Genomic DNA, 24,321 nt, shown 5'->3' with positions numbered 1-24,321 from the left:
TGTTGCATTTTCCGCCCGTTTCAGGCGTCTGCAGAACTGTCCGAGTGCGGCAGGAATGCCAAATGCCGCGTTGCGACACTTTTCGCTCGGGTTCGCCTCTTATTGACCTCGAGCGGGATTTTTGTCGGAGGAACCGATACGGAGTTTGTCCCAAAGCTTGGTTAAAAACAAACCAGAGCTCACATCCACCCGCTGGAAACGCGGAGTGGAGATAGGGTGACTTTGAAAATCCGCTTGCGATCACAGCCAAGGACAAGCTTTATCCAGGAAGCGGGGTGGAGCAGGGCAGGCACTTCAGCTTTAAGCTTTTTTATTTTTTTTTTATTTTTTGAGTGCTGTTCTCGAAAGCAGAGTTTGAATGAGAGAGCTTGAGCTAAGCTCCAGAGGCCCAGCTAATTCTAATCTTCGGTTGAGCTGCGGTTGGCGACGCTGTCCCAGGGCTGGCTGGTGGCAGCAGGGCTCAAACCCAGGACGTTTGCCTAAAAACAAGCAGTTTGTGCGTGGGGAAGAGCCTCGCTCTGCTCGGGCTGGGGAGCAGGTTTCCTCGCTGCCCTTACCGAGTAGGGGTTGTACGAGGTTAGCCTCCAGCGCCGATCCGAATGTAAACTTCTCCCCACACCGCATATTTGCGCTGCTTCAAAAAATAAACAATTTTTTTTTATACCTTGTAACAAGTTCAAAAAGTAAATGCCCCAAATTCCAGTCTTTTTTTTTTTTTTTAAAAAAAAAAACCACCAAACTTCTGCCGGCTCCTGCCTGTCAGGCTCTTCCTCTTCGCAGCTGTGGAGGCGAAGCCTTTCCAAGCTCTCTGCTGCTCCTCGGGGGTTTTCGGAGCTGCCGTGGGGTGACGTTAGCAGGACCCCTGCTTAATTTGTCCGTTCCCAGCCCCGCGGAATTGGGAGGCGCGGCAGCAAAGCGCCTGATCTCGCCCATATTTCCAGCTTCGGGTTCTGCCTGGTCCGCATTCCTGACAAATCCTTCCAGCTCTGGTTTTACAAAACTATGCCGGGGGTGGGCTCGGCAGGAGGACGAGCGAGGAGGAATTACGGGAGGGGGGGAAAAAAAAAAAAAGCGGTGTGTTCCTGGCCACCTTATTCTGTGCAAACCCGCCCTGAAACGTGGTTTTGTGAAGCGGAAAAGGGGCTGGGGGGCTTGGGGCCGCAGCCCTCCTGTCTTCAGGGAGATCTCCGCGGGGTTCGAAGCGAGGGGCTGAGCTCTTCGAGCAGGGCACCGGCCCGGTTTCCTGGTGAATGCCGCGCCGAACGCAACAGGGCATTTTTAGGTTGCAATTCAGGAGGCATTTGTGAGCAGTGATTCATAACAAATAATACAAGCTCCGCGATAACTGCCAACCCAGTTTCTCGGCATGCCTTGAACGTATCTCATTCTTCGGGGCTGGCCTAGGAAAAGTTGATTTCATTCACAAAGCTTAGATAATCGTGTGGCGTGGGCGGAGGGGTTAAAACTTCAGTGATTGCCTCATGCGCTCGGAGTTACGCTGGTAAATCAATCTCTTTTTTTTTTTTTTTTAATGGTGATGGGAGAACAAAGAGGGTTGAGATTAACCTTCCCACAAACCCGGGTTAGTTTTCTTTGTCAGACTGCAACAAGGAAGATGTCAACAAGTGCGAAGCTCCGCTTTAATCCTCGCAGGTGGTTGGTTTTGGTAGGCTTTCCGGACTCGGACGCTGAATGATTTTGCAAGCGAGGCTTCTCCCTTGGCGGATCCGGGTTTGGGGATGATACGTAGCGCTCGGTTATGCAGCCGAGCAGAAAACACTGCTGCCCGCGCTGCGCAGCTCGGGCAAACCGGGAAGACGAGGGAGCAGCGACGGTTGGGGGGTGCTGGCGCGTTCCTGTGCCCTCGTCCGGGAGGGGCCGGGGGCACCTGGCAGAAACACCCAGCCCAAAACCACTCCCAGGGGTTACAGCAGCCGGGACGGGACCCGGCGCGGCCACCCGGGGCTCAGCCTGCTCCTCGCCGTCGCTTCTGAAGCTCAGGGTGCGCAGGAGGCAAAGCAGAAGTGACGCTTTCCCCGTGCTGAAAGAAACTTAGGAAAGCAAAACTCTGCTCTTTTCCCAGCAGAGCAGCTGCCTGTCCGACGGCGTTGCTGTTCTCGCTGCTAACGGGGGCTGCAGTAAGAAGTTGTGTATTTATACTGAGCCTTTATTCTCGCTGCACAAGGCTAAATATTTGCGAGATCAGGCCCTCGCTTACCACAGATTAACATTTATTTAAATATTTTCGGTATTTATAAACACCGGCTTTAAAAAAAGGCGTGTGGAAGTGGCTTCTGGGTAATAAGCAAACGCCTGCTCAGAGCAGAACCACCCCGGTGACATTTACTTCCTTTGCATTTTTGCAACTCCGTGCAGTAAAAAGGCCGCGTGTTTTCCTTTCTGAGGAGGGGAGGCTCGCTGCCGGGGCGGCCGATCAGGCCCCGCTGCAGGTAGGAGCTGCCGCAGGAGGTCGGCAGCTTCGGGGCTGATCCCGAGTTGTGGTTTTCTGGTAGGTAGAGGTTTTTTTTTGTTTTTCCTTCCCGGGAGGCAGCAGGGGGAGGTCCCTTCCCAGCAGAGCCGAACCGTGAACTTCCACGTCGTGCTGTTGAGCAAGCAGCACAAAGAGGTCGGCGCAGCCTCGGTCCAAAGCTCGCCTTCAACTGAGAAACGCTTTCTTGAGATCCTGCCTTAATTCCGGAGCTTGCAGGAAGGCTTCCTGGCGCTGGGTTCCCGCAGGAGCAGTGGAGCACGGACGGATCTCGTGCGTGCCTCTGCTGGGGGCTTTGCTGGAGAGATGGTAAAGGACCAGGAGTCTCGGTTGGTGCCCCCCAACCGGGGTCAGCAGCGACCTGCTCTGTTCTTGTGGCGCCTTCCCTGTCATCTCCTCTCGTGGAGCGGGACCCCGGCCCCGAGTTTGGGAGGAGTGGGGTGTAAGGGGTGCTGTGATCGTGGGAGAGGAAGATGGGGGACTCCTGTGCATCGGCAGCGTTTCACATTTGCTCTTGAAGGCCCGAATCGCGGCACGGGAGGTTGTGGCTGTGCCGCTGCGCCAGAGCTGCTGCTCTGAGATCGCCGCTGACCTCTCCTCTGGAAGGTTTCAGTTCTCCTGCGCAGTAACAGGACTGGTGTGCTACGGGGAGAGGGGCGGAGAGCGCACCAAGAGCCCTCCACTGCAAAGAGTTCCTCACTACTGCTGTAAATCAAACCTAAACCAGGAGTTCGGCACGTGGCTTTCTGCTGGGAAGCCCTCAGTAGGAACTGAGATCTCCTCTTGTGCCGTGTGGTGCCGTCACATAACCTCCTCGCTTATTTATTCAGTACGGACGGTGATGCATCGGTTTGACCAGCTGCTTTCTGAAGCCAAGGCCCTCTTCTTCCCGCACGTGGATCTGAGATTAAAATCTAATTGTAAAGCGAAGGGGGCAAGAGGAGGAAGTGTCTCCTCACCTGGTGCATGCTGAACGTGGGCCTCGCTGCCCCGGGGTTGCACAGATGCCAGCTGTTCGGGTGCGTTCAGAAACCGATGAGAGCCGTTCGTGGAAATGAAATCCGCAGAGGACAGTTCAGTGATGGCGTTTCTTTCAGCGTGGTCCGAAGGCCCAGAAGATTGCTGTGACGTGGAAGAGGACAGCAGGGAGAATCATTGCTCCGTGCTTGCCGTGTTTTTGGGCTCTCTTCTTTCAGCGCCTGATACCTGGCACCCACGGGCAGGGGATGCTGCGTGTCTGCAGGCCGGATGGCCGAGCCTGGCCGGCCTCGGTGTTCTTCAGGTTTCATCTCCTGTTCAGGCGCTGACGTTTCCCGTGATGTTACGGAGCCGTGTGCTTCTGCCAGGCCTCCATTTCTCCTCGCTCGTAAAACTGGGCTAATGACTCTGACCTTTTGTTTGTAAAGCAAAAGGAAAAGGATCAACAAAATACTGGAGCTTATTTACTATCATTACCGAAATGATGAGCCATGCCACTTCGCGGTACTTCAGAGAGGCTTCGCTTATAAGATGCTGGAAATCCCTAGAGAGAGACAGAGAGAGAGAGAGAGAGAGGAAAACACGTTTCAGTTAGAAAAGGAGGAGGGGGGAATGTTCCTCCCGGTCCAATCTTGTAAGTATATCCTCCTGCAGCGCATGAGGTAATACCTCCAGCCGTCGCCCTTCCCAGCTGGGCGTTTGGAATAGCCGCTGACGGTCTCTGATTTTTTATTTATTTTTTTTATTCTGTACCAGCCAAAGGGGCTGGTGTCACTTAACACGGAGGAGCGAGCCCTGCCTAAACCGTTCACATGCCGGGGAGTTTTGCCGAGCACTTTGTTGACCCGTTTGTATTACCGCTAATAAGATCGAATGTGGTTTTAATTTCTCATTTCCTCTTTTTCACCGGACGCCCTTTTCCTACTTGTGAGAGTCTCACTTCGAGTCTCCGTATCGCAAAAGTCCTTTCTGCCGCTCAAAGAATGAGCGACGCTTTGCTTTCAGGCGGCTCCGCGCTGGAGGGCTTGAAGTGGCATTGAGAGCGGGCTATCAGCCACAATATCTGATGTATCGGCGGAGCCGCGGTTCATGCATGGAGTGCAAAAAATGGGATTTAATTGGGAGGGAGGGGGAACGGCAGCCCCGGGCTGAATGGCTGGGTGAAAGTTCCCCGACCACCCCTTAGCCCGGCGAATAGTTGGTTGAGTGCTTGCCAGAGCGGAAGCGAGTTCCCTTTCAGGCACCCAGCTTTTGTGCACCGTAAGAAAAAGCTCACACTTCGGGTTCGGGCCTTGCAGCTGCAAAAAAAAAAAAAAAAACGCACACACCCAGATCCTGTTCTTTCAATACCGGCAGCTGCCGAGCCGATCCTGCGCTGGAGGAAGGCGTGTAGCTGCAAACACAGCTTGTGCAAAACCTTTACCTTCTGTCTAGGGCAGCACGAAACAACTGGCTGCTTCCCCTTCGGAGGCTCCGTTAGAAACGCGCGTAATTAACTCGCACAAAATAGCCTCGTGGTCGCTCTTGAGAATTCAGCCTCGTATCAAGGAGGTTGCGTCTAGGGGCCGGCTTCACACGAGAGGTTTCCAGAAAGCAGCTTATTTATAGACCTTGCGGTGAGCTTTGGTAGAAGGACATGCATCTTTAGCATCCCGACCAGGCCCTGATCTCTCCGCTTCCGAAGGGGTCGGTTCAGTAACGCGATGGTTTCGGCCCCTCCGAAATACTTCGGGGCGATGCGGAGCCCGGCGCTTGCAGATTACAGAAGGTGAGATCACCGCTGGGCTCAGAATGTGCAAAATGTAACCGACGGTTGAAAAAAAGACTTGTGTTTTTTTTTTTTTTGGCCGTCCCAAGGAGATTACGCAGGCGTCTGTCGCCGCATCCAAACTGCAACTCGACCTCCCCTGTCAGACCAGGGGGCCTGACGGAACCGCTGGAGCCTGCCTGGAAGGTTCTTCGGTCCCGCTGGCTGCGCCGGTGGAGAAAGTGAGCGCAGGGCTTGTCATTGTGCTGAGCGAAACCAGAAGGCTGCTGCTGCTCCCGGCTCCCCGCAGCTCTGCCTGCAAATCCCCAGCGGCAGCCCGGGATCACGCGCCGTGCCCGGGCGTTGTGCAGGCGGCCTGAGCGCGCACAAAAAGCAGACCCCGCGTCTGCGCGCAGGTGAGGGAGGGCCAGGGAGCCCCAGAAGCGGGGCAGGCCCCTTCTCCTCGCCCTCGCGCACGGCCAGCCCAGGACGAGAGCAAGGGGAACGGCTCGGAAAAGCCACCAGGACATGGGGGCTTCTGGTGCGTGGGGGCTTGTCGGGTCTGCCACGTTTCAGGAGCGCCTCCGTTGCCCTTTCTCCGCTCCTGACATCCAAAAAGCCTATTAAGGGTCCTAATGTGGCATCATATATAACATTTTTTGCCTCCCACAATAGAAAACCCATGTGTTATTTTGACTTTATGAAGACACTGTTTATAAACCACTTTAATTTAGATGCTCGAGGCTGTCCTCTTTTTTTTTTTTTGTGACAAATCCCAGCAGATAAAACACTTCTGGAAAATATCAGGGAGTCACTGTCTGCTTTTTTTTTTCCCCCCTCTCATGTCAAAGGTTAACTTAAAATATTAATGCTGCAAAGATTCATTTAAGATATTTAAAACTGTTCAGGCAAGAATACATGTACATATTGTAATTACTTCCTTTTTCTTACAATTAAAGTAATTGGATTATATTTAATGAGCTATTTACATTTAATAATTAAGAAAAGACTTATCTTTGCAGTATTCCCCAAGTGCAGCAGAAGGGTGGGGGCACTCGGAGCTGTGATATAATTATCTAGGCGTGAGTTGAAACTGAAAGAGCAGTTGAGCTGTATAGAAAACACTTGGAACGGGTTTGTTCCTACTCTTTCATTAATCAAAATAGTTTAGCGCGCGTTAAAGGAGAGGAGGCTGAGCTTAGCTGCAAATGAGACGGAGTTTAGGAAGGTTAAAATACGTTCGGACTTGGGGAATAAGTCGTTTAGGGGGGAAAAAAAAAAAACAACAACCCACGCCCTCTCTTTCCGTATTAATTCCCCTCGAACGTGAGGGTGCTGCTGCGTTGCGGTCGCCGGGCTTTGCACCGAGCGCTTTGTGAGAGCGGCCAGGCTCCAGCCTCTCCTCCCGCTGCCGGGGGAGGCTGGTGGGAAGGAGAGGAGGAAAACGTGGGGAGGAAACCGTGCTCTCCTCATTAGCAGTAATTCAGCCCGAGAATGAGCGGTTCGGCCGTGTTTGCTGTAGCAGCCGCGCACCATTTGCAGAAGGCGGCCCGGAGATGCGCGCGGCGCGGCGCTGCTACCTGCGCTACCTCAAAATGGAGCTGCCGGGAGCCGCGCTGCCCGGGGCACCGACCCGCGGCCCTGCGAGCCGACACCTTTCCAGCTGAACTCGGTGCCGGCACGGCCTCCGAGGCTCGGCAAACGGGATCGGAGTCTTGCCCGGTGCTCCTTTTGCCTGCGCCGGGACGGAAACGAAGCGGCTTCTGCCCCAGAAAGCTTCACGGCCTCGACCTTTAAGGACGTGCTTTCGGGGCGATCCCGTTTTAGCAGGCTCTCAGCTCGCTGGGGCTGCTAGCCCGGGGAGCTCGCTGGTAGCCTTCGGACCCGGCGTCATTGGGGACCTCCTGTGGCTGGCCTCGAGCCTGCCCGCTGGCCAGGCCTCTGCCCCACGCTCCTGAAATACCTGAGCGCCTAACGTGGGTTTTCTGTGCCTCGGTAAACCAGGGTTACCTGTTGTGGAGCTTGCAGTCTTGGTCTGCGTTGGCCCCGACCTTGCAGCCCTGCCAAAATTAAGCATGGGTTGACTGGGAAGCGTTCTGCTCCCTTTGCTGCTCCTGTTTCCTAGGAGGCAACAAAGCCCGAGCTCCTCGAGCGCTGGAGGAGCCCTGTCTCTCTCCTGATGTATATCCTCCCAGCAAAGACCTTGAAACCTCTCTGTTTCTGAGCTTTAATTCCTGTTTAATCAATAGTTCCGTATTCTGAGAATCAAATCTCTGTGACAGCTCTCTTTAATTGAACTAAACTGCCTTTCTCTTGTCACATCTCTTCTAGAGTTTTATTTCAACGCATTTGTTCTGCCTGCATCCTCGTCAGGCATTGATAGGGACGCCAGGTGACCCTCTTTGTTTAACTTGTTTTTCAGCTAAATGAATGAAAACATTAATTAGGGCAGTGGTGTGTTTTAGGAATAAGAAACAAAATGTCTAGGTCAAGCTGCTGGCGCAGTTTGCGCTCAGCAGAAGCTCGGAGGATCTGTTTGTTCCCCAGCAGAGGCACCCCCGGCCTGATTCCTGCCAGCAGCTTCGAGCTCGTCCCTCTCCAGGAGAACAGGCTGGCGTTTGTATTCCAGCAAGATCATCTTCAGTAGAGCTGATAACAAAAGTTTAAAAGGAAGAGCCAAATTTTCAGTCACACCTGTGCAATCCCCTCGAGGGCAGTAAATGATGATGATAATGCAGGAGCCAGACAAAAAAAAAAAAAAAAAACGCAGAAAATGGCTTTCCGAGTCTCTTTTGCATTTTTCAGAGCCAGCGGACTGAAAAAAAAAAACAGAAAAACGGGTATTTTTACTCCGGGAAGCGAGCAGGCTGGCTGTTTGCTGTCTCAGGGGCTGCGCAACGCTTCGTTCTGCTGCGGGGCCCGGCGTCGGGACAGCGCGGTGGAGGCGCGTGGCGCTGCTCCTGCCCCGCACCGTGGCCAAAACGCCTCGCCCGTGACGCCGGCAGGTCGTGGCACCCAAATTCTCGGCTCGGTGATCGCAGTGGGTTGTTAACGTGTAGAGGGGTGCTTTGGGGGATCGCCCGTGTTCTCCTGTGGGAGACAGCCCGGGTTTTTGGTAGACCCTGCTTCGGGAAAGCTTTTTGTGGTGGGGGGGAGAATTCAGCCCTCTCGGAGCCTGGTAAGAGACGTGGGCAGCGTTTTCCCCCGCGCACGGGGATTTACCCGTGCCTCTCCCCCGTGGCTCGTGGGGAGAATAGAGCGCTGTGAGAGGCAGCAGCCCCGCAGCTGCCCTGCGCTGCCGACTCCTGCTCAGCTGCTGCCAGGCTGGGCTCTTAATGACAGATGAGCCCGTGACGCGTTTTTGGGAATGAATACTTGTTACAGCTGGCGGGATGGAGTAGTTTGTGGCATCGCATGGCGGTTTGCTCTATAATTTCGCTCCCTATTGCTCGGATGCAGCACTGATTGCTGGGTCCCTCTCCGAGTGTGTAACTGTAGCATTTCTGATTGCTGCATCCCACTTCTCTGTGGCTGCATTGTGAGCTTGGATATAGCCCTGAGCGCTCAGCAGAGCCTTCTGCTGATTTTTTTTTTTTTTTCCACTTCTCCGTGTGCGTGTGTGGCTGCTGCTTCCCTTTCTGCTAGTCTTTTGGGGTTACATAAAAGCCGGTCTCTTTCTGGCCATTACAGCTACATGGGGGAGTAGTTACTGCTGAGAGAAGCTTGAAATTTGAAGCAGAGTTGTCACAGACATTAGAAAGAACAGTCAGTCTGCGTTGGCAAGCGACTGAGTTAAGTCTCATTTCATACTGATGGGAATTTCAGATCTGATTATCTCCTTCCTCCCTCATTCCCAAACCTGCTGGTGTGTCTAATCCCCCGACGGGTACTCCTAAAGGCTGCTCTCCGAGGCGCTCAGCCGAAGGCTTGGCCTCCTTGGCCGCGCTGCTTGTTTGCGTCCGGGCAGAGGATTTTGGGGGTGCTGCTCAGGGCGCTTTGGTCACCCCGAGGTGCTCCAAAACCGAGCTCGGTTTTCCCTCCCCTTCCCCAAAAACCGTGCTCTGTCCTCCGTAGGTGCTTTGTGCTGCACCAGACACCGTGACAGCTGACGGCACCGCCGGGGTCCAGATTTATTTGCAGATGGTCCCTGATCTAAGAGGCGGCGTGTCACGTTGAGCGGGGAATTACCCAGGTGACTCCCACTAACGCTATGCTCACCGGTCAAATACCGGCGAGAGGAACCTCGCCAGATCTCCCCGTGGAAGTCGCCTGTTATTTACAGCCCTTTGTGTGCCTCGCACGCCCACGGCTCACCTTGCAGCCCTGCCTTCCCCTCCTGCCTGGGCTCCCTGCCTGCCCTACGAACCCCCCCCCGGCGCCGTTTGCTGCCCCTCTCCAGGCTGCTCGTTCGGGAGCGTTTGCTGGGTGTTGCTGTCTGCAGTTGACAGAACCCGCGTAGGAAAGCAACTGCTCCATCCGAAAAAAGTCCCTGCGTTGCTGCTCAATGCTCGTAATCAAAAGTCTGTCTCCTTTATTGTTGGGAACAATCGTCCAATTTTCCCGTGCCAGCCCTATTTATTAAAAATAGTCAATAAGGCACAGCTTTGTGCGAGGGGTTTGTAGACCGGCAGTTCGCGTTTAAAACGAACCAATTGTACTTGATTCTAATCCAGGACTGGGATTCCTGTGTGATCTGCTGCAGCAGGGCTCACGCGGAGAGCGGTCAATGACTTGCTGATCAGAAATCTGGGAGCAGCAGGCTCGGCCGAAATTTACCTCGTGCTTTGCTCGACGTGCTGGATTGGGAAAAGCAAAAATCGCATGCTGGGTTTGTTGTTTTTTTTTCCCCCCTTTGCTGGCCCGTGTTGTGCCACGCTCGGCCCCCAGCACCGCAAGAGCGTTTACAGAAATAATTGCCAAAGCCAGAATCCGCTTAAAAATTGGTGAGCGAGGCATTCCGGGTGAGAGCTTGTCGTGGAGGGAGCCGCGCGAAGAAGCCCCGTGCACAAATCCTGCTCTCCTGGGGAAACCCAAGGAGTCCCAGCCCGCGGTGAGCCGGCACGGGAGCTGCTGGGGAGGACGATGCGGAGCAGAAGCGCGGTGAATCCTGGAAACGAGGCGCCAGCTGTGGCTGGAAGAGCGCGAGGAATCCCGGAGCGGTAACGTCGGCTCGCGAGGCTTTTGTCGTGCTCAGCAAACTTTCTGGGCTGGCGCGGAGCGGGCCGGGGCTCAGCAACGCCTGCGTAAGCGTTTTGGGAGAGGGGAAATTATGAGGAATTCTGGCAATGCCCGGCTGGAGGTGGGGCAGCGTGCAGCTGCGGGGAGGCGAAGGAAGGGAAAAGAGCCACGGGGCGAAGCTGGGCTTTGCGGATGGTTTGCCTTTTAGTCACCGCCGTCATAACAAGGCTCGGAGCCTTCCTCCGTTCAAGCCGTGACTTGGAGACTGCAGGAGAAATGCTCGCCCCAAGCAGGTGGGAAGGTTCCGCTCCGAGTGGGGGAGAGCAAACCAGTTGTGAACTTCAGAAAAAGCCCTTGCTGCTCGTTTTGACGAAGGCGTGAAGCACGGCGGTTGGGAGGATGAGCCTTTTGGACGTCGACTGATGCAGCAGCGCTTGTGGATTTGGCACGCGGGCGGCGCCGGCGCGTTTCCCGACAGCTCTCCCGACCAGCAGTCCTCTGCAAGCAGCAAAGATCACTCAACTTCTTCCCTCGCGCAGCTCGCGCTGGGTTTCAGTGCGGTGCCTGCCTTTTTTTTCCATATTCGTCAGAAATCTGTCGCAGGCGGTTTCTTCTCTCCTTTTAACACACCCGTCTCCTCCCCCACGGCAGCGGGGCAGTTGCTCCGTGCCCACCGAGCGCCTTCCTTGCCGTTTCTAATAAGCAGCGTCTGCGCCCTGGACTCCAGCGCTGAAACAAATCTAATCTCGGGCATTAATAAGCCAGTGGAAATGCTTATCTTTGCCTAAAAGATAAGGACTTTTTTTTTTTTTTTTTTTGGCCTCGCGATTCATTTAAATTGCTTCTGAATGGTGGGATTTAGTAATAATATATGGTCTGCGGTAGTTACGTGACAGTGACTAATGCCTGATGACCACTCTGGCTAGCTGGGGTGGAAAACTGCTGTGCTGTTCTGCCCTGACTGCTGAAAGTAAAGCGTTGCTGGATGGCCCTTGCTGGTAGCGTGCTGTCAATCACTTTCTTAATGACTCTTTTAAAGAATAAAAGCAAGAGCCTCCTGGAAAGCTTTTTTGGGCCTGTCCCTTCCTCGTTTCACTTAGTGCGTCCCTTCCTTGCCCCCAGCTGCACGTCTTGTGCTGGCTTCAGGGGTTTGCTTCCTCCTTCTTCCTCTGTTGTCCCTTCTGCACTTTATTTTCTGCCCCTCCTGCTTTCAAAACACACTGCTTATTTTCCAATCCAGCCTATTAATCTCTGTCCCACCTACTCACGAGGCATGAAGGTTTTACAGGAGCCCATTAGCTGTTATCTCTGTACCTACCCACCGAAGACTGATGGGGAAAAATGAGGTCTAACGGGGAAGTGCCGCCTTCTGGGGGCATTGACTGCTTTTTTTGGTTTTTTTTTTTCCCTTGCCGATGTTGTCACCAGGCTCCGTAGGTCCCAGATTTCCTACCTGCTTCCTCCAAAACCACCTGAAACCTTGAACCTCCTTGTCCGTCCGCTCAAAGGGAGAGGAAACTTTGCCTTAAACCCCTCTCACCGCGGAGGCCGGCTCTCCGTCACCCATCCCGTCCTTCCTGCCTTGCTCGTCCCCGGCGCCGTGCAGGGTTAACACCTCCTCGTGCTGCTGCCCACCAGCCCTCGTCCGGGGTTAGGAGCAGCAGTGGGGCCGCGGAGCCGTCCCCGTTGGAGATCGCAAGGGCGAAACTCTGGATCCTGCAGCGGAGTGTGGCAGGCTGTGCCGGGAGGGCGGGGGTGGCTGGCAGCACGAGCTCGGCTATAAAGGGAGGGTTTTTCTTAGCCCTTCTCGCTGCTGGCTGTCTTGCACCGGTGCAAATTCCTGCTGGAGTCGGGCAGTACCCTCGCGAAAAAGCAGCTCGCGCCGCTACTCCTTGCTTTTAGTTTCAAAACAGGCTTAAAGGAAAGGCTTTGGGAGAGGAAGGGCACAGACAACGTATCCAGGCTGGTGTGGGTTTGTGCATTCCGGGGGCATTACTCCATTTTTCTGCCCTTTTTTTCCCCGTAAGTGCAGAGATCAGTGCTACCTGCTCCTGTCTGACCTGGCATACTTAGCATAATATTTTTTTTTTTTTACCTTTCTCAATGCAAGCTCACATCTCTCCCCCCTTACAGACACATTTTTTCCTCTCGCTGTTTTCCTCCCATCTGTCCTGTGCCGTGGAAGGTTTCCAGCCGGGCTCGGTGTCCACCCAGGCTCTGCAGCTCCCACCGCATGTGCTGCCCTGGCCAAGCCCCGAGGAGCACGGGGGAGAAGCTCGACGCAGGCAGCCTGCAAATGCTGCCTTGTTTATGAGAGCTGCTTGGTGGTGCAGACTGCAGTCTGGGGGGAGCTGGGAAACTTTGTCTGGCTTAAAGCGCTAAAGCTGGCGAAAGATTGTAGGGCTTGGGCTGTAATCAATAAAACCCGGGGTGTTTAGAAGCGAAGGTCAGAGCCCTTCCTCATTTCACCCTGGTCTTTAAATATCCCAGCAGTTACCGAGGGCTGCTGCGGCGCCTGGGCACGGCGAAGAACGACGTGGACCTCGGTCCTGGGAGAATCTCCGCTTTCCTTGATTTGGAGGCAAATCTCCCCTCTTCTGGGAGGTTTGCCATTTCGGGGACCCTTTCCTGGTGCGGGGGGCGAGCGCACAAAACCCCTCGCTCGGAGGCGTTGCGAAACGGCAACCTCCAGCTGTTTGTCTGGGAGATAGCTCTTGAACTCCTCTGCCTTAATGGGTCAAATTTAGCAATTCAAAATCTGGCTCGGGAGGTAATTAGGAGGGATAATGCCCACTTCTTCCTCTTAACGCCCTGATAGAAAAGCATCCAGGAAGGACTCCTGGACCTCAAAGATAAGCTGCCAGCTGCCACGGAGACTATCAAAGGGTGGCTCAAAGTCAAGAGCAAACAGCTGATTTTTTATGGCGCTCGGTTTTTTGCTGCTGGTGACAGGAAGCCATGTTCCCCAAGCTGTTAGCTTCCTGTTTTATTTTTACACCCAGCCCGAGCAGATCAGCATGCCTATCACATGGGAGCTGGCTGCTCCTCTTGGGCTGTTCCTCAGCTGACCTAGAAAAGCGATTCTTTCCCCTTCTAAATTAATCAGGAGCTCGGGATGGATTTGCTTGCGCCGAGTTTTGAAGGTTTCGTGCGTGGATCGCGCTCCTCGCTCCGTTTCCCCGAGTTTCCCCCCTCTCCCGGAGGCGGATGCTCCGAGAGACGTTTGTCGCTCCCACGTTCCGGCCTGGTAGCAGAGGAGGTTCGTTGGTTCGAGGCACCGACCTGCACGTAAAAGCACTTTCTGCAGCATAACTTCCTGCCACTTAACGTGTTCTTGATTTTTAAGAAAGCCCTGGAAGCTTGGCCTGCCCATGGCACAATCAATCTGGATTCCTCTCTGAGCGCGCTCTAGCCCTGCATCCTGATTAGAGCTCCCTCAGCGTTCGACTGCCCCGGCACGAAAACAATGGTCCAGTGTAAACCCTGGCCCTGGGGGATTTCCCGAGGGAAGAGGGGTGCAGCCTGCAGGATAAGGCACAGCCACCAGAAAGTTTCCTGGTCAGCTGCGAGCGCTTCCTGTTGTTCCAGGAGAGCCCTGGCCGTGCTGCTGCAGGAGGGAGGCACCGTGCCCGCCTCGGCGTGCTGCGAGAAGCTGTGTGGTTGTGTTTTTTGTTGTGTTTTTTTTTTTAACCTCTCCCGTCTTCATCCTCTCGGTTTAAGCAAACCTGAGAGCTCGCCCGAGACGCTGTGCGTGAGCGCGGGAGGAGGAAGGAGACTGCTCCGAGGCGGCGGATGGGTAGGAAGGGAACAACGGCTGCGGCGGTGCCAGCAGCACCTTGCGCGTGGGCGACGCTGTGTAGTTTTCCATCTCTGCCTCTGTACCTGAGCTGCTGGGGCTTCGCTGTCACTGCAAGTCGTGGAACAGCAGGATCTTTATTTCTGAAGAACCAGTTTTATAAGGGTGGGGAGGGGGGGAAAGGAGGCTTATAAATAAAGCCATTTGAGAGCAGGAAAAACGAACACCATGGCTCTGGTGTGCCTGGAATTTGCGGTTGAGTAATCCTTTCCTGTTTCTTTTTTGGGTTGTTTTTCATCTTTCAGAACAGTGCCTGAAGCAGGTCCACCATGCCGTTAGTAACGAGGAACATTGAGCCAAGGCACCTGTGCCGTCAGACGTTGCCTAGCGTTCGAAGCGAGCTGGAATGCATGACCAACATCACCCTGGCAAATGTCATTCGACAGCTGGGCAGCCTGAGTGAGTACCATGGCGAGCCTGCGCGTTGCCCTCAGGAGTCGCTAGTGCTCTTTATTTAGCTCCCTTTCTACTCTTGTGTTCCTATTTCTCCCCCATCTGCCTTCCCTGGGTAATGCTAAAATGTTTTCCTAAAGAAATCCGATGCTAATTTCATATCCCTGGTCCCACTGCCTCCCCATCTGAAAGAAAATGGGGAGGGGGGGGAGGGCGTGTGTGTGCGCGCTCGTGAGTGTGTGAAAGGCTGCGGCGAAGCTGCAGATGGAAGGATGGAGCACAACTCAGGCTTGTAAAATGGGAGGCTCTCAGAGCAGCCAGGATCTTGTGTCGGAGAATGTGCCTGTAATTGCACGCGCTACTAAATGGAGCTTGACTGTGTTGAATCTGCAGCGTGTAAGTAGCCTTATTTTTAATGAAAGATAATTAAAGCGCCCGTGCAGAAGGCGCCTGGTTGCCCCTGCTGTTTGTTACCTTGGAAGACCCAAAGTCCCCAGCCTGAGTGGAGCCCTGCCTCCGGAGCGTGGGGGGCTTGGGGCGGCTCGCTCAAATGGCGGCACAGGCTGGAGCCGTGCCGAGCTCAGCTCTCCGGTGGGCTGACCGACAGCCTTGGAAAGGCCAGAGGGAAAACGTGGGCCTACGTGCCATAGGAGGAGAGAAGAGTTAATTGTGGTCTCTCCGGGATGACTCCTTTACTCTGTCGAAACGCTCTGGCTTCTGATGAGCCACCTTTGCCCTTGAAGCAAACCTTTGATAATCAAACGAATATCTTGTTTAGCTTCGCGGCGGTGTCTGTGAGCGCTCCTGCTTGCTCTGCAAAGCGAGCCCCTTGGCTTTTGCAGCAGCGTGAAGGTGGCAGGGGAGCTTTGGGTACGGTCTCTTGCCAGCAGGGAGAACCATGGCTGCTGGTAAAACCTGGGCCCGTGTTTGCTGCCGGTCAGTATCGCGTTCTGTCGGGCTGCAGAAATGTCACTGCGCAGGCAGGACCAGTCTTTCTGCTTGCATCCGACTGACCCTTGTTCGTTTATTAGGTCTGGTAGCCAAGATGGTTGTGGGGTGTGAGTAAAATCCATCTCGTGCATGTGAAATGAGGAGGAAGAAGGCAGTAAAGCCGTGCAAATCTCGGCTGCACAGCAAGCTAATCCCAGTCCAAAGGCACGCGGTGGGTTAGTGTGACAGAGCCCCGGCGAGATCCTTCAGGTTTAGACCTTCTCAGATATTCAAAGCTTTCCTGCATCTGCCTTGTCAGAGGCAGCGAAGCTCTGGAAGGCAAACTGCAGCCCGGTTCCTTTACTGGGGAGGTACCCCGGGGTGTCGCTCCCCGATGCTGGACCAATCTCAGGTACCTCGAGGGGAGCACCGGAGGGGGAAACTCGGGAGAGGTGGCTCTGAGTGACGCTGGCGTGCTTTTCCGTGCCAGAGGGGACGAGGCAGGTGGGGAGGAAACGATGAGCACCATCTCCTACCCGCTTCCCTAGGGTCAGCAGTATTCGAAACGAACCGATATTTAGACTAGCTGCTGCAGAGCGCTCGCACCCAGATGGCCACACTCCTGCCCCCCTGCCTTACCTCTCTTGCTTGGGAGGAAGAAATCTGCTCCTTCCTCGTCCGTTGAATATTACAGGAACGTAAAGCAGGTTCAGTAGGCTGTGACAGCCCTGTCAAGTGAATAATCAGCCAAGCCTAGTGCACCACAGTCTCTTTACAAAGATGCAAACATAAATCTTGTCAAACTTTCATATTCCAGTGAGTTTAGCCTTCGTTACTATCACAGCTGGTAGCACTTTGTATAAGTCGACTGTGCATTTGTGTGTGGTTTTACAGAATCCACAAGCTAAAGATGGAAAGACCTATTAAATCATGCCGTCTGTCTTCCTGCCAGTGCATGACAGAGATAATTCTGATTGTAAGTTGCACTTTTGCAGTCGAAGTAACTAAACCAAAAAAATTAATCTCTGCCTTGCCCCATCTAAAACTGCAGGTGAGACACAGCGCAGAAGTGCACGGGAGATCCTGGGAGATAAGGCAGGACTGCTGCACTTACACAGGCAGGGGAACACACACCACCTCTTTTTCTCCTTCCAGGGTCAAAACCACCGTAGGCGATGCTGTTTGTGTTATTTTGTGCTTGAAATGGACTGCTCAGCATCGCAAAGCAAAGACCTTATTTTTCCCCTAATGCTTGCTGCAGTTCCTTGCGAAATTTGGACACGATTCTGGGTTCTCATTAAGGTAGAACCGAATTACAACTTTTCCCTTTCGAGCTGTTGCTGGGGGAGTGTCAGATGATCCTACGGTTAAACGCTCGCTTCCTTTGGTCAAATGGGAGAGCTGGGCTTCGTGAAACCTGGCTACAGCAAGAGCTAGCTGGCCCTTAGGTCTCCAGAAATAAAATCCTCCCCGTGAGTTTGAGGCAGGCTGGCTGGGCTCGTTAATGGAGCCTATGCGGAGACAGTGTTGTCTGGGAGAGCGGAAGGAGTTCAGCTGAAGTTAACTTCCAGCATTTGCTTCCTGCAGACACTTCAAGCTGGCATTGCCACCTAGAAGGGTGGAGGAGGTTGATTTTTTTATTTTTTTTTTTAACCTGGCTTGTTCTCTGGGCTTGGCAGTGGAAGGAGAGCTGCATGGGATTGTGAACGAGTGGCTGATAAGGGGAGGAGAATGGACAGCTTCTTCTGGCGTTGGTGTCAGCCAGGCGGTTGAAGGTGTCTGTACAGGCTTTGGCGGCTGCCCTTGCTCACCATGTGGAAGAGGCTCTTGTCTTTGTGATGTGCCTTGTTGCAGACACGCAGCTTTTCCAAAATTGCTGTGAAACTCGGGCTTCCAACTGGTTATCCTTTCGTGAATGTCGGCGAGGATCTTCAGGAGTAACAGATTCCAGAACAAACTGTCGGCCATATGACGATGCACTTCAAAACCAGACTGCTTATTGGGAGCAGCCTCGTACCCAGCAGCCGTGGCTGGAAATGTTTCCCATCAGTGGGAACTCCACGGGCCGACGTCTGGTGTCAGTGCCGAGTCTGTTCGGATCAGCCTTGTCCTCGGCACGCTTGGGGTTCCTGGTTTGAGGTTACGCCCGAGAGCAGAGCAGAAGGACAGTACTCATTGCAGGCCCTTGGTGTTCTTTCAGTTTGCCTGTCCCTGCCTACCTGTGGTCAACTCCTGTTTATATGTAGATTTTAAACTCCTAAGGACAGGGCACATCTTTTTGTTATGCTTCTAAGTGGTGCGGCGAGCTCCTGATCCAAGCCCCTGGGCGCTCTCGCTGTCCAAACGATGGATGATGTTTGTCATCGCAGCCCACTGGGCAATCCAAGCTGTTACAGAGAGAATATTCCTGTTTAAGAAGTTCCCCTTTGCTTTTGATTTAGAATAAACGTGAGTGCATCATTTTTTCAGACACTGCCACCTGAAGGAACAAAAGGGTCAGTGCTTTCGTCTGTGGTTATAGCTCAGGCTGGAGGATCAAGGACTTGGTCTGCTCTCTAGTTGCAGAGTACTTTGAGCTTGTAAATACGTGCCAGTTACCCTGGAGGCAGGCCTGCTGGAGACTGGGAGCCTTTGAGATTCTCCAGAGCAATAAAAACCTAACTGTGTTTTCTCGTCTAATAAACAGAACAGCAGAGAATCTTAAAGGACCGACGGACCCATCCAGATTCAGACCAGGATAATGTTCTCAGCCCTCTTTTTTTCATTACTTTAATACTGACTTGACTGTGTGTTTCCATTGTTCCTTTATGGCCTAAAGATCCCTTAGAAACGTCAGGTTTTGGTGGAACAGAGCATTGTCTTCCTGGGTATTAAACTTAACGCTGACAAACTTGAAAGGAAAGCACGGTTCTTTCTTCTTCCTTCCTCCCTTCCTTCTTCAGGAGAACAAATTGGGAGATTGCATGTGGTCTGTGGCTCGTGGGGCTAACGTGGACACTTTAATATTGCAGGTAAATTTGCAGAAGACATATTTGGAGAGCTGTTTACTCAAGCCAACACTTTTGCCTCTCGGGTGAGCGTTCTAGTCGAGAGAGTTGACCGCTTGCAAGTCAAAGTCACTCAGCTGGATCCCAAAGAGGAAGAAGGTAATGGAGTGGAGCAGAGTCCTTGCAGACCAGGCGTGGTAAAGATCCTCAGTGAATCAGCGTGCTTGGTTCGTGACCCTAAAATAAGCCTGGTGCTGTGATCGGTGTTGGAATGTCTTCTCTTGGACTAAGAGGGACCGTTTCCTCCCCTCCCAAAAAGCACCGTGCTGCTCGTGTGGGCAGCCTTTCTGGCCGAGTCGAGACTTGGTTGTTAGCAAGTCTCCGTGTAGAAACTCGCTCCTCAGCAGTTCGATAGCCATGGACTTCCTGGGTCTTGGGTGCAGGGGTTTGAAATCACATCTGTAGAGACACGGCTCTTGAGAGTTGCCGCAGCAGATCTTGGCACAGCATGATCTGAGATTTGCTGGATTTCCCAAGAGATCTGTGGGAAAAGGAACCTGACCTTAAGAAGTGCTAAGCACGCCAAGAACTCCAACCGAAATCAGATGTTTGCTACTTGATCTTCAGTGTCATTGGCCTGGGTCAAGCTGTTCTTCACTTGCTCTCTCCTCTTTCTTACAGTCTCTCTGCAAGGCATTAACACCAGGAAGGCCTTCAAAAGCTCCACTACTCAGGACCAGAAGCTCTTCGACAGAGATTCTCTCCCAGTTCCTGTCCTTGAAACCTATGGGACCTGCAATACTCCTCCACCTCTCAACATTCTCTCCCCGTACAGGTAACACTGCGACGCCTCCTTTGGCCCTGGTGCCGTTACAGAGGAGTACCTCTTCCTGCCAGTCTGCCGAGGAGGTCGTTTCCCGTCCCATGCTTTATTGAAGTAACACTCTTCAACGGGAAATACTGTTGGTACTGAGGTCCACCAGGAAATCTCCGTCCTTGGGATTACGTGAAACTGCTTTTGAGGCTGTACAAATGAGCATAGCTCGAAAATTATACGTTTGGTTACCCGCTGTCACTTTTGTGACTGCCTTGGGGCAAGGCTTGGCTGGCACTGCATAAACATGCTAGGTGTTGTGCAGATGATGCATTTTTCTTGTGCTTCGCTGTAGCCCTGTGGCTCCTTTCCAGAAAGCCGCAGTGCAAACTGCAGAGCGTACATCTGTATGTGGCTCTCACCCAGGTGGGTGCAGCAGACTCCTGTAGGTCTGGAGGTACGTCCTGTGGCCGCCTGTGCCTGGCCTGAGACATCTGATGTGACCTACGCGGGCTGTGTAACCAGTTCTTAGCAGTCCTGCCGTGCCATTTCATCTCGTACGTAGTAGAAGTAAGGGGGTCAGAATAGAGAGACTTAGCCCACATCCATAAATATCTTTTGAACAGGTAAAAAGTAATTACAGATAGCTGGAGGCAGCTGTCTTCTGCCAGACGCGGCTGCACTGCAAAGTAGGAGAGTGTGTGTGTGCGTGCACGCGCGCTCATGAGTTTCAAGGACGCTGCTGGTCTGATTTAGGGTTCCTGGGCTGGGAAGAGGTTTTTTCACACCAAAAATACAAGACAAACAAGTGGGAGTTGGAGTGTGAGACCTGCTGCTCTCCTGGCGGTTGTTCAGAGCGGCTGAGTTCTTCAGGTGCCGAAATCCAGAGTAATGGAGAGTTAGTGTGAGGGCGAAAGCGATGGCAAGTAGGAGAGCTGGGACAAGCGGTGGCTGCTGCGAGGCGGTGGCTGCTGCTTCTTTTGAAACGAGGATTGAGGCGAGAGCGGAGTGTTTGACCTTCTCATTGCAGATTTTTAAACTATTATCTGGGGTTGTGACTTGTGTTTTCTTTGGGCTTCAAACAAATGCGTGACTTGGCCCTTCTTTGTGTGTGTTTTCCCTTCCCTGTTCTAGGGACGATGGCAAAGAGGCACTTAAATTCTACACAAATCCTTCGTATTTCTTTGACCTTTGGAAGGAGAAAATGCTTCAGGACACCAAGGATATTATGAAAGAAAAGCGGAAACATAGGGTGAGGAAATGGGAGATGTCTGCCAACAGAAGCATGTCAGGGTGGGAAAGGAGGTGGGAAGTGTTAATGAACCATGGACTCCAAAGTTGCTATCCAAAATTCAGGTTTGCTCTCTTAAGCTCTTCAGGGATCAATTCAGAGAAGTTTTTATCTGGTTTACTTTCATCCCTGTTAATTAAAAAAAGACAACAAAGATGTCCTTAATCTGTTTTTTCCAAATACCACCTTCTTTGTATGGTTAAAATGGCTTAATTTGTAGTCTTCAAACATAGCGCCGGTGCAGTCAGCAGGGGAGAAAGTTGTATCGGTCTTTTCTGTACTACTGACATCGCACAGGGGTCTGTTCAGTGTTGAAGCAGTGCAAATCCCACTGCCCCAACGCCACTGTTTCAAGTGCTGTAAAAAATTCTACCGTGGAAGAGTAAAGATGGAAGAAAATATCCCTTCAGGAGTGCAAAAACAGGCCATAATGTTAAATTAGGGGCAATCAAGAGGCTTAGCGAAACCATCTGAGCTGAAAGCACCAGGTAGGGTTCCTGATTTGGTTACCAGAGGATTCGGACCTCTCTTCACCAACACCGAAAGTCACACCAGAAAAGATTCAGTTCGAGCATACTTTATTTAGCTTTTGAGCAACTGAAGTATTAAATATCAAAACAGATCGTGCTCTTTCTAAATCAAAATAACAAAGGAGGGAGCTGGGGCATGTCAGAACACAGAAAATGAGCAGATCTTTGTGGGCAAGCATCCACATTGCACACCCAAAGCACTTAACGCTAGCAAGGTGGTGGTGAGATTTGGCAGTCTTGACGCGGAGGCCAAAAACTGAATTGATGAGGGGCAACTGAGCTTTCCCTCTGCCCTCCAGGTGGTCATGCCAGGGTGTAACAATGGCATCGTGTCTGAACTGCGCTAGGGAAACTGGATGCTGTCTTTTTGATGCTGTCTGTGCTCCATCTTCTTTGTTTGGGAGGTCTTTGGAGCTTTCAGCAATCGGGAAAGTGAATGAAAAATCCTGGCCCTCTTTGAGAATGTTTTTTCTTGAAACTGCTGCATCTCCGTTTTATCCCTTCCTGTTCCCAGTGAGTTTAAAGCAAAAATAAGGCTTTTGTTTGATCCCTCCTCCCTTTCCTTTCCTCCCTTAGAAAGAGAAAAAGGAGAATCCTAACCGAGGAAATGTGAATCCACGGAAAATTAAAACCAGGAAAGAAGAGTGGGAGAAGCTGAAAATGGGACAAGAATTTGTTGAGATAAAGGACAAACACGGTCCTGCTGGGTAAGCAAGTCTGGGGCTCTCTGCTCAGCTCCCCAGCGAGGGGGAGCGGGCGGGCGTTGTTGATTGTAATGCAGTTCACCCTGCTCTGCAGCTTCTCCAGATCTGCTGCACAGTGTGGATCGATACCGCCACTAATCAGATTCTCCAAAGTAAATCCGTCTGCTGATTTAAAATTTGCTAAATAAATCAGGGAGCTACACGGTTTAAACAAGGTGGCAGGAACAGCTTCAGCAGCGAGTCTGCTCTCAGCTGCCTGCCTTGCGGGCACAGAAGTGTCGAAAGCTGCGGCTCCCTGTCCCGTCGCAGCGCCCTGCCCATCGCACCTAGCCTCTGGGCCTTACGCTGAGGAGCAGGGTGGCATCCTGGTAGTAGCGTGTGAGTGCTTTGTTACATTTCACAAATGGCTCTTCACACCCTAAAGTTGAAGCGGGGGCAGTCCCCAGCCAAGTATTTCGAGCTGCAGATCTCTCTTTAGCTCTGCTGGCTTGGGAATTCATTTAACTTTTGACACCAGCCAGGCTGGAAGCAGACCGCCTTCCCCACAATGCAGTTCTCGCCTGCTTGCTCCTTGCAGCTTCCTTTCATATAAGAAAAATCTCTCTTTAAATCACACTCTCCAGCTAAAAATAAAACTTGCTTTTAGTTTAATAGGAGAGCAGGTTTGGTTTCTAGCAGAGGAATCGAGCAGCACAACAGCACCATTTTCTTGCTCCTCTGTTTTCTCGTGGAAATGCGTCCACGCGTTTGAATTCTGTTGAGGTTCGGAGCCCCCAGGAATTGGGGGGGTTTCACCACCCCACCCCATAGTGAAACGAGCCCACTGAAACTTGAACGTGAGGCTGGTCTCTTCCTTCAGCAATGTTTCAGCTTTGGTTGTTTGCATTTAACGGCATCTCTGTTGGGTGTGCTTCCTGATAATCTATGCTCAAGCTTAATTTGTAATATATTTTAGTACCTCTTATTTTTTGTCGCTGACGATAGGCGGTGTAACTTGGAGTCTATCGAGTGCAAGCTGGTCAAAATGCACTCGTAAGTTTTTTTCCCTAGAATCAAATGTTAAGAAAAATATTTGGTTTTTTGTTCAATAAAATATACTCATGTGTTGTTCTGCTGTGTGGCAGCAGTAAATAAACATGAGAGCATCTAGCCAAAGAATTATGCAGAGTAAACTGTACATGGTTCTTCAGTAGGATGCTTTGAGAAAAAGGCTTCTTTTTTTAAATGTGGCTTTAAGGTTTTGTTTTGTGTATCCTGTTGTGGTGGTTGATAAGGTCCCACCAAAAGGCAGGTCCAGCTGTGCTGTGAAAAGCCATTCCTGCTAGGAAACCTAATTTCTAAACCTTGCAGGTTGATCCATCTACGTGGTTAATATCACTGCTGTCTGCTTGTTGAACGTTGCACAGCTGTGTGGCTGTAACCCTTCCAGGAGGCAAAGCGAGGGGGAAAATGACCTTTAGACGTTACCCTGAACTCGTAAACACGGCGCTTGTCTTGCTCTCTCAGGTACCCCTCTAACATGGTGTATCAAAACGGCAGCATCGGTTCAAACGAAAGCATGGACGTGAACTGCTACCCGCCACCGCCGCAGACTGACTCTATTGTGCCACCACCTCCTTCGTTCCCAGATGACAGCCTGCCTCCACCCCCAGTGGAATTTAGGTAAGCCTACGGGATCCCTTCTGTCACCGAGGAGTAGGAGGTGGTGTAAAAGGATGACATGAGACAGGCTGAGATAGTTCAGCATAACTTCCTAACGGGCGTTGTATGGGAACCAGGATGCTCCTGTCTGGAGGGGAAGCGCAACTGCAGGCAGGGACAGCCGCAGCTCTCTGTAAATCCCAGCTGCCGCTGTTGGTCCTGTACGGGAGGGCAGAACAGACTTGGTCGAGAGCTCGAGCAGACTCGTTTTGCTTTCTGAAAGAGTGGGGTCCCACTTAGTGGTCTGGCTCCGTTGCATGCATTGCTTCAGTCCCTTTTTTTTCCAGCGCAGTTGTTCCAGACTCAGGCTCCTGATAGAGCTTTGCAAAGAACAGCTTCTTCCGCTTGTGGTTTTTCTTTGTTGTTGCCATTTGCCCTGTGATTTTTGACAAACGCGTGACGTGGGCCCTGAAGATGTAGATGTAGTTAAATTTAAAGGACTTGAACACGCCAGCCGACTGCTTCCTGGAGACTCCAGTGGAAGTTCAGGGCAGCTGCTTTGTATCAAATGAAATGGTGACTTCCAGTCACCTCTGGAGAGGAGAATTACGGTCCAGCGGTGGCTTGAGACACGCGGATTGAAACAAGAGAGTAGCTTTTTTTTTTCTTTAAGGCAGTAACAGTATGTCTGATAGACAGGACTGCGTTAGCTTGTCTCCATCTTCTCCAAAGGCAACAGTGCTGCAGAAAAGGCTCTTCTGATGTGTCAAAGAGACCAAGCACT

General features: G+C 52.3%; 1 protein-coding gene across 3 annotated transcripts in view; it reads left to right on the top strand.

The window, feature by feature from the left end:
• WASF2 (WASP family member 2) overlaps positions 1 to 24,321 on the top strand; it is a gene marked incomplete at its 3' end in the record, with an annotated part of 33,065 nt that overhangs the window by 2,215 nt on the left and 6,529 nt on the right. For 2 of the 3 annotated variants that reach the window (XM_080566546.1, XM_080566545.1), the window contains 6 exons: positions 14,493 to 14,646; positions 18,582 to 18,716; positions 19,239 to 19,392; positions 20,506 to 20,623; positions 21,769 to 21,899; positions 23,403 to 23,558. In XM_080566546.1, coding sequence (XP_080422672.1) covers positions 14,517 to 14,646; positions 18,582 to 18,716; positions 19,239 to 19,392; positions 20,506 to 20,623; positions 21,769 to 21,899; positions 23,403 to 23,558 — 824 coding nt within the window. In that variant the 5' untranslated portion in view covers positions 14,493 to 14,516. Of the gene's footprint in view, positions 1 to 14,492; positions 14,647 to 18,581; positions 18,717 to 19,238; positions 19,393 to 20,505; positions 20,624 to 21,768; positions 21,900 to 23,402; positions 23,563 to 24,321 lie in introns of those variants that run through there. The other variant, XM_080566547.1, reaches the window with a different exon arrangement.

This window comes from Anser brachyrhynchus, assembly GCF_964034855.1.
Source record: "Anser brachyrhynchus genome assembly, chromosome: 24".
Taxonomy (NCBI): domain Eukaryota; kingdom Metazoa; phylum Chordata; class Aves; order Anseriformes; family Anatidae; genus Anser; species Anser brachyrhynchus.
This window is presented reverse-complemented; position numbering and strand designations above follow the sequence as displayed.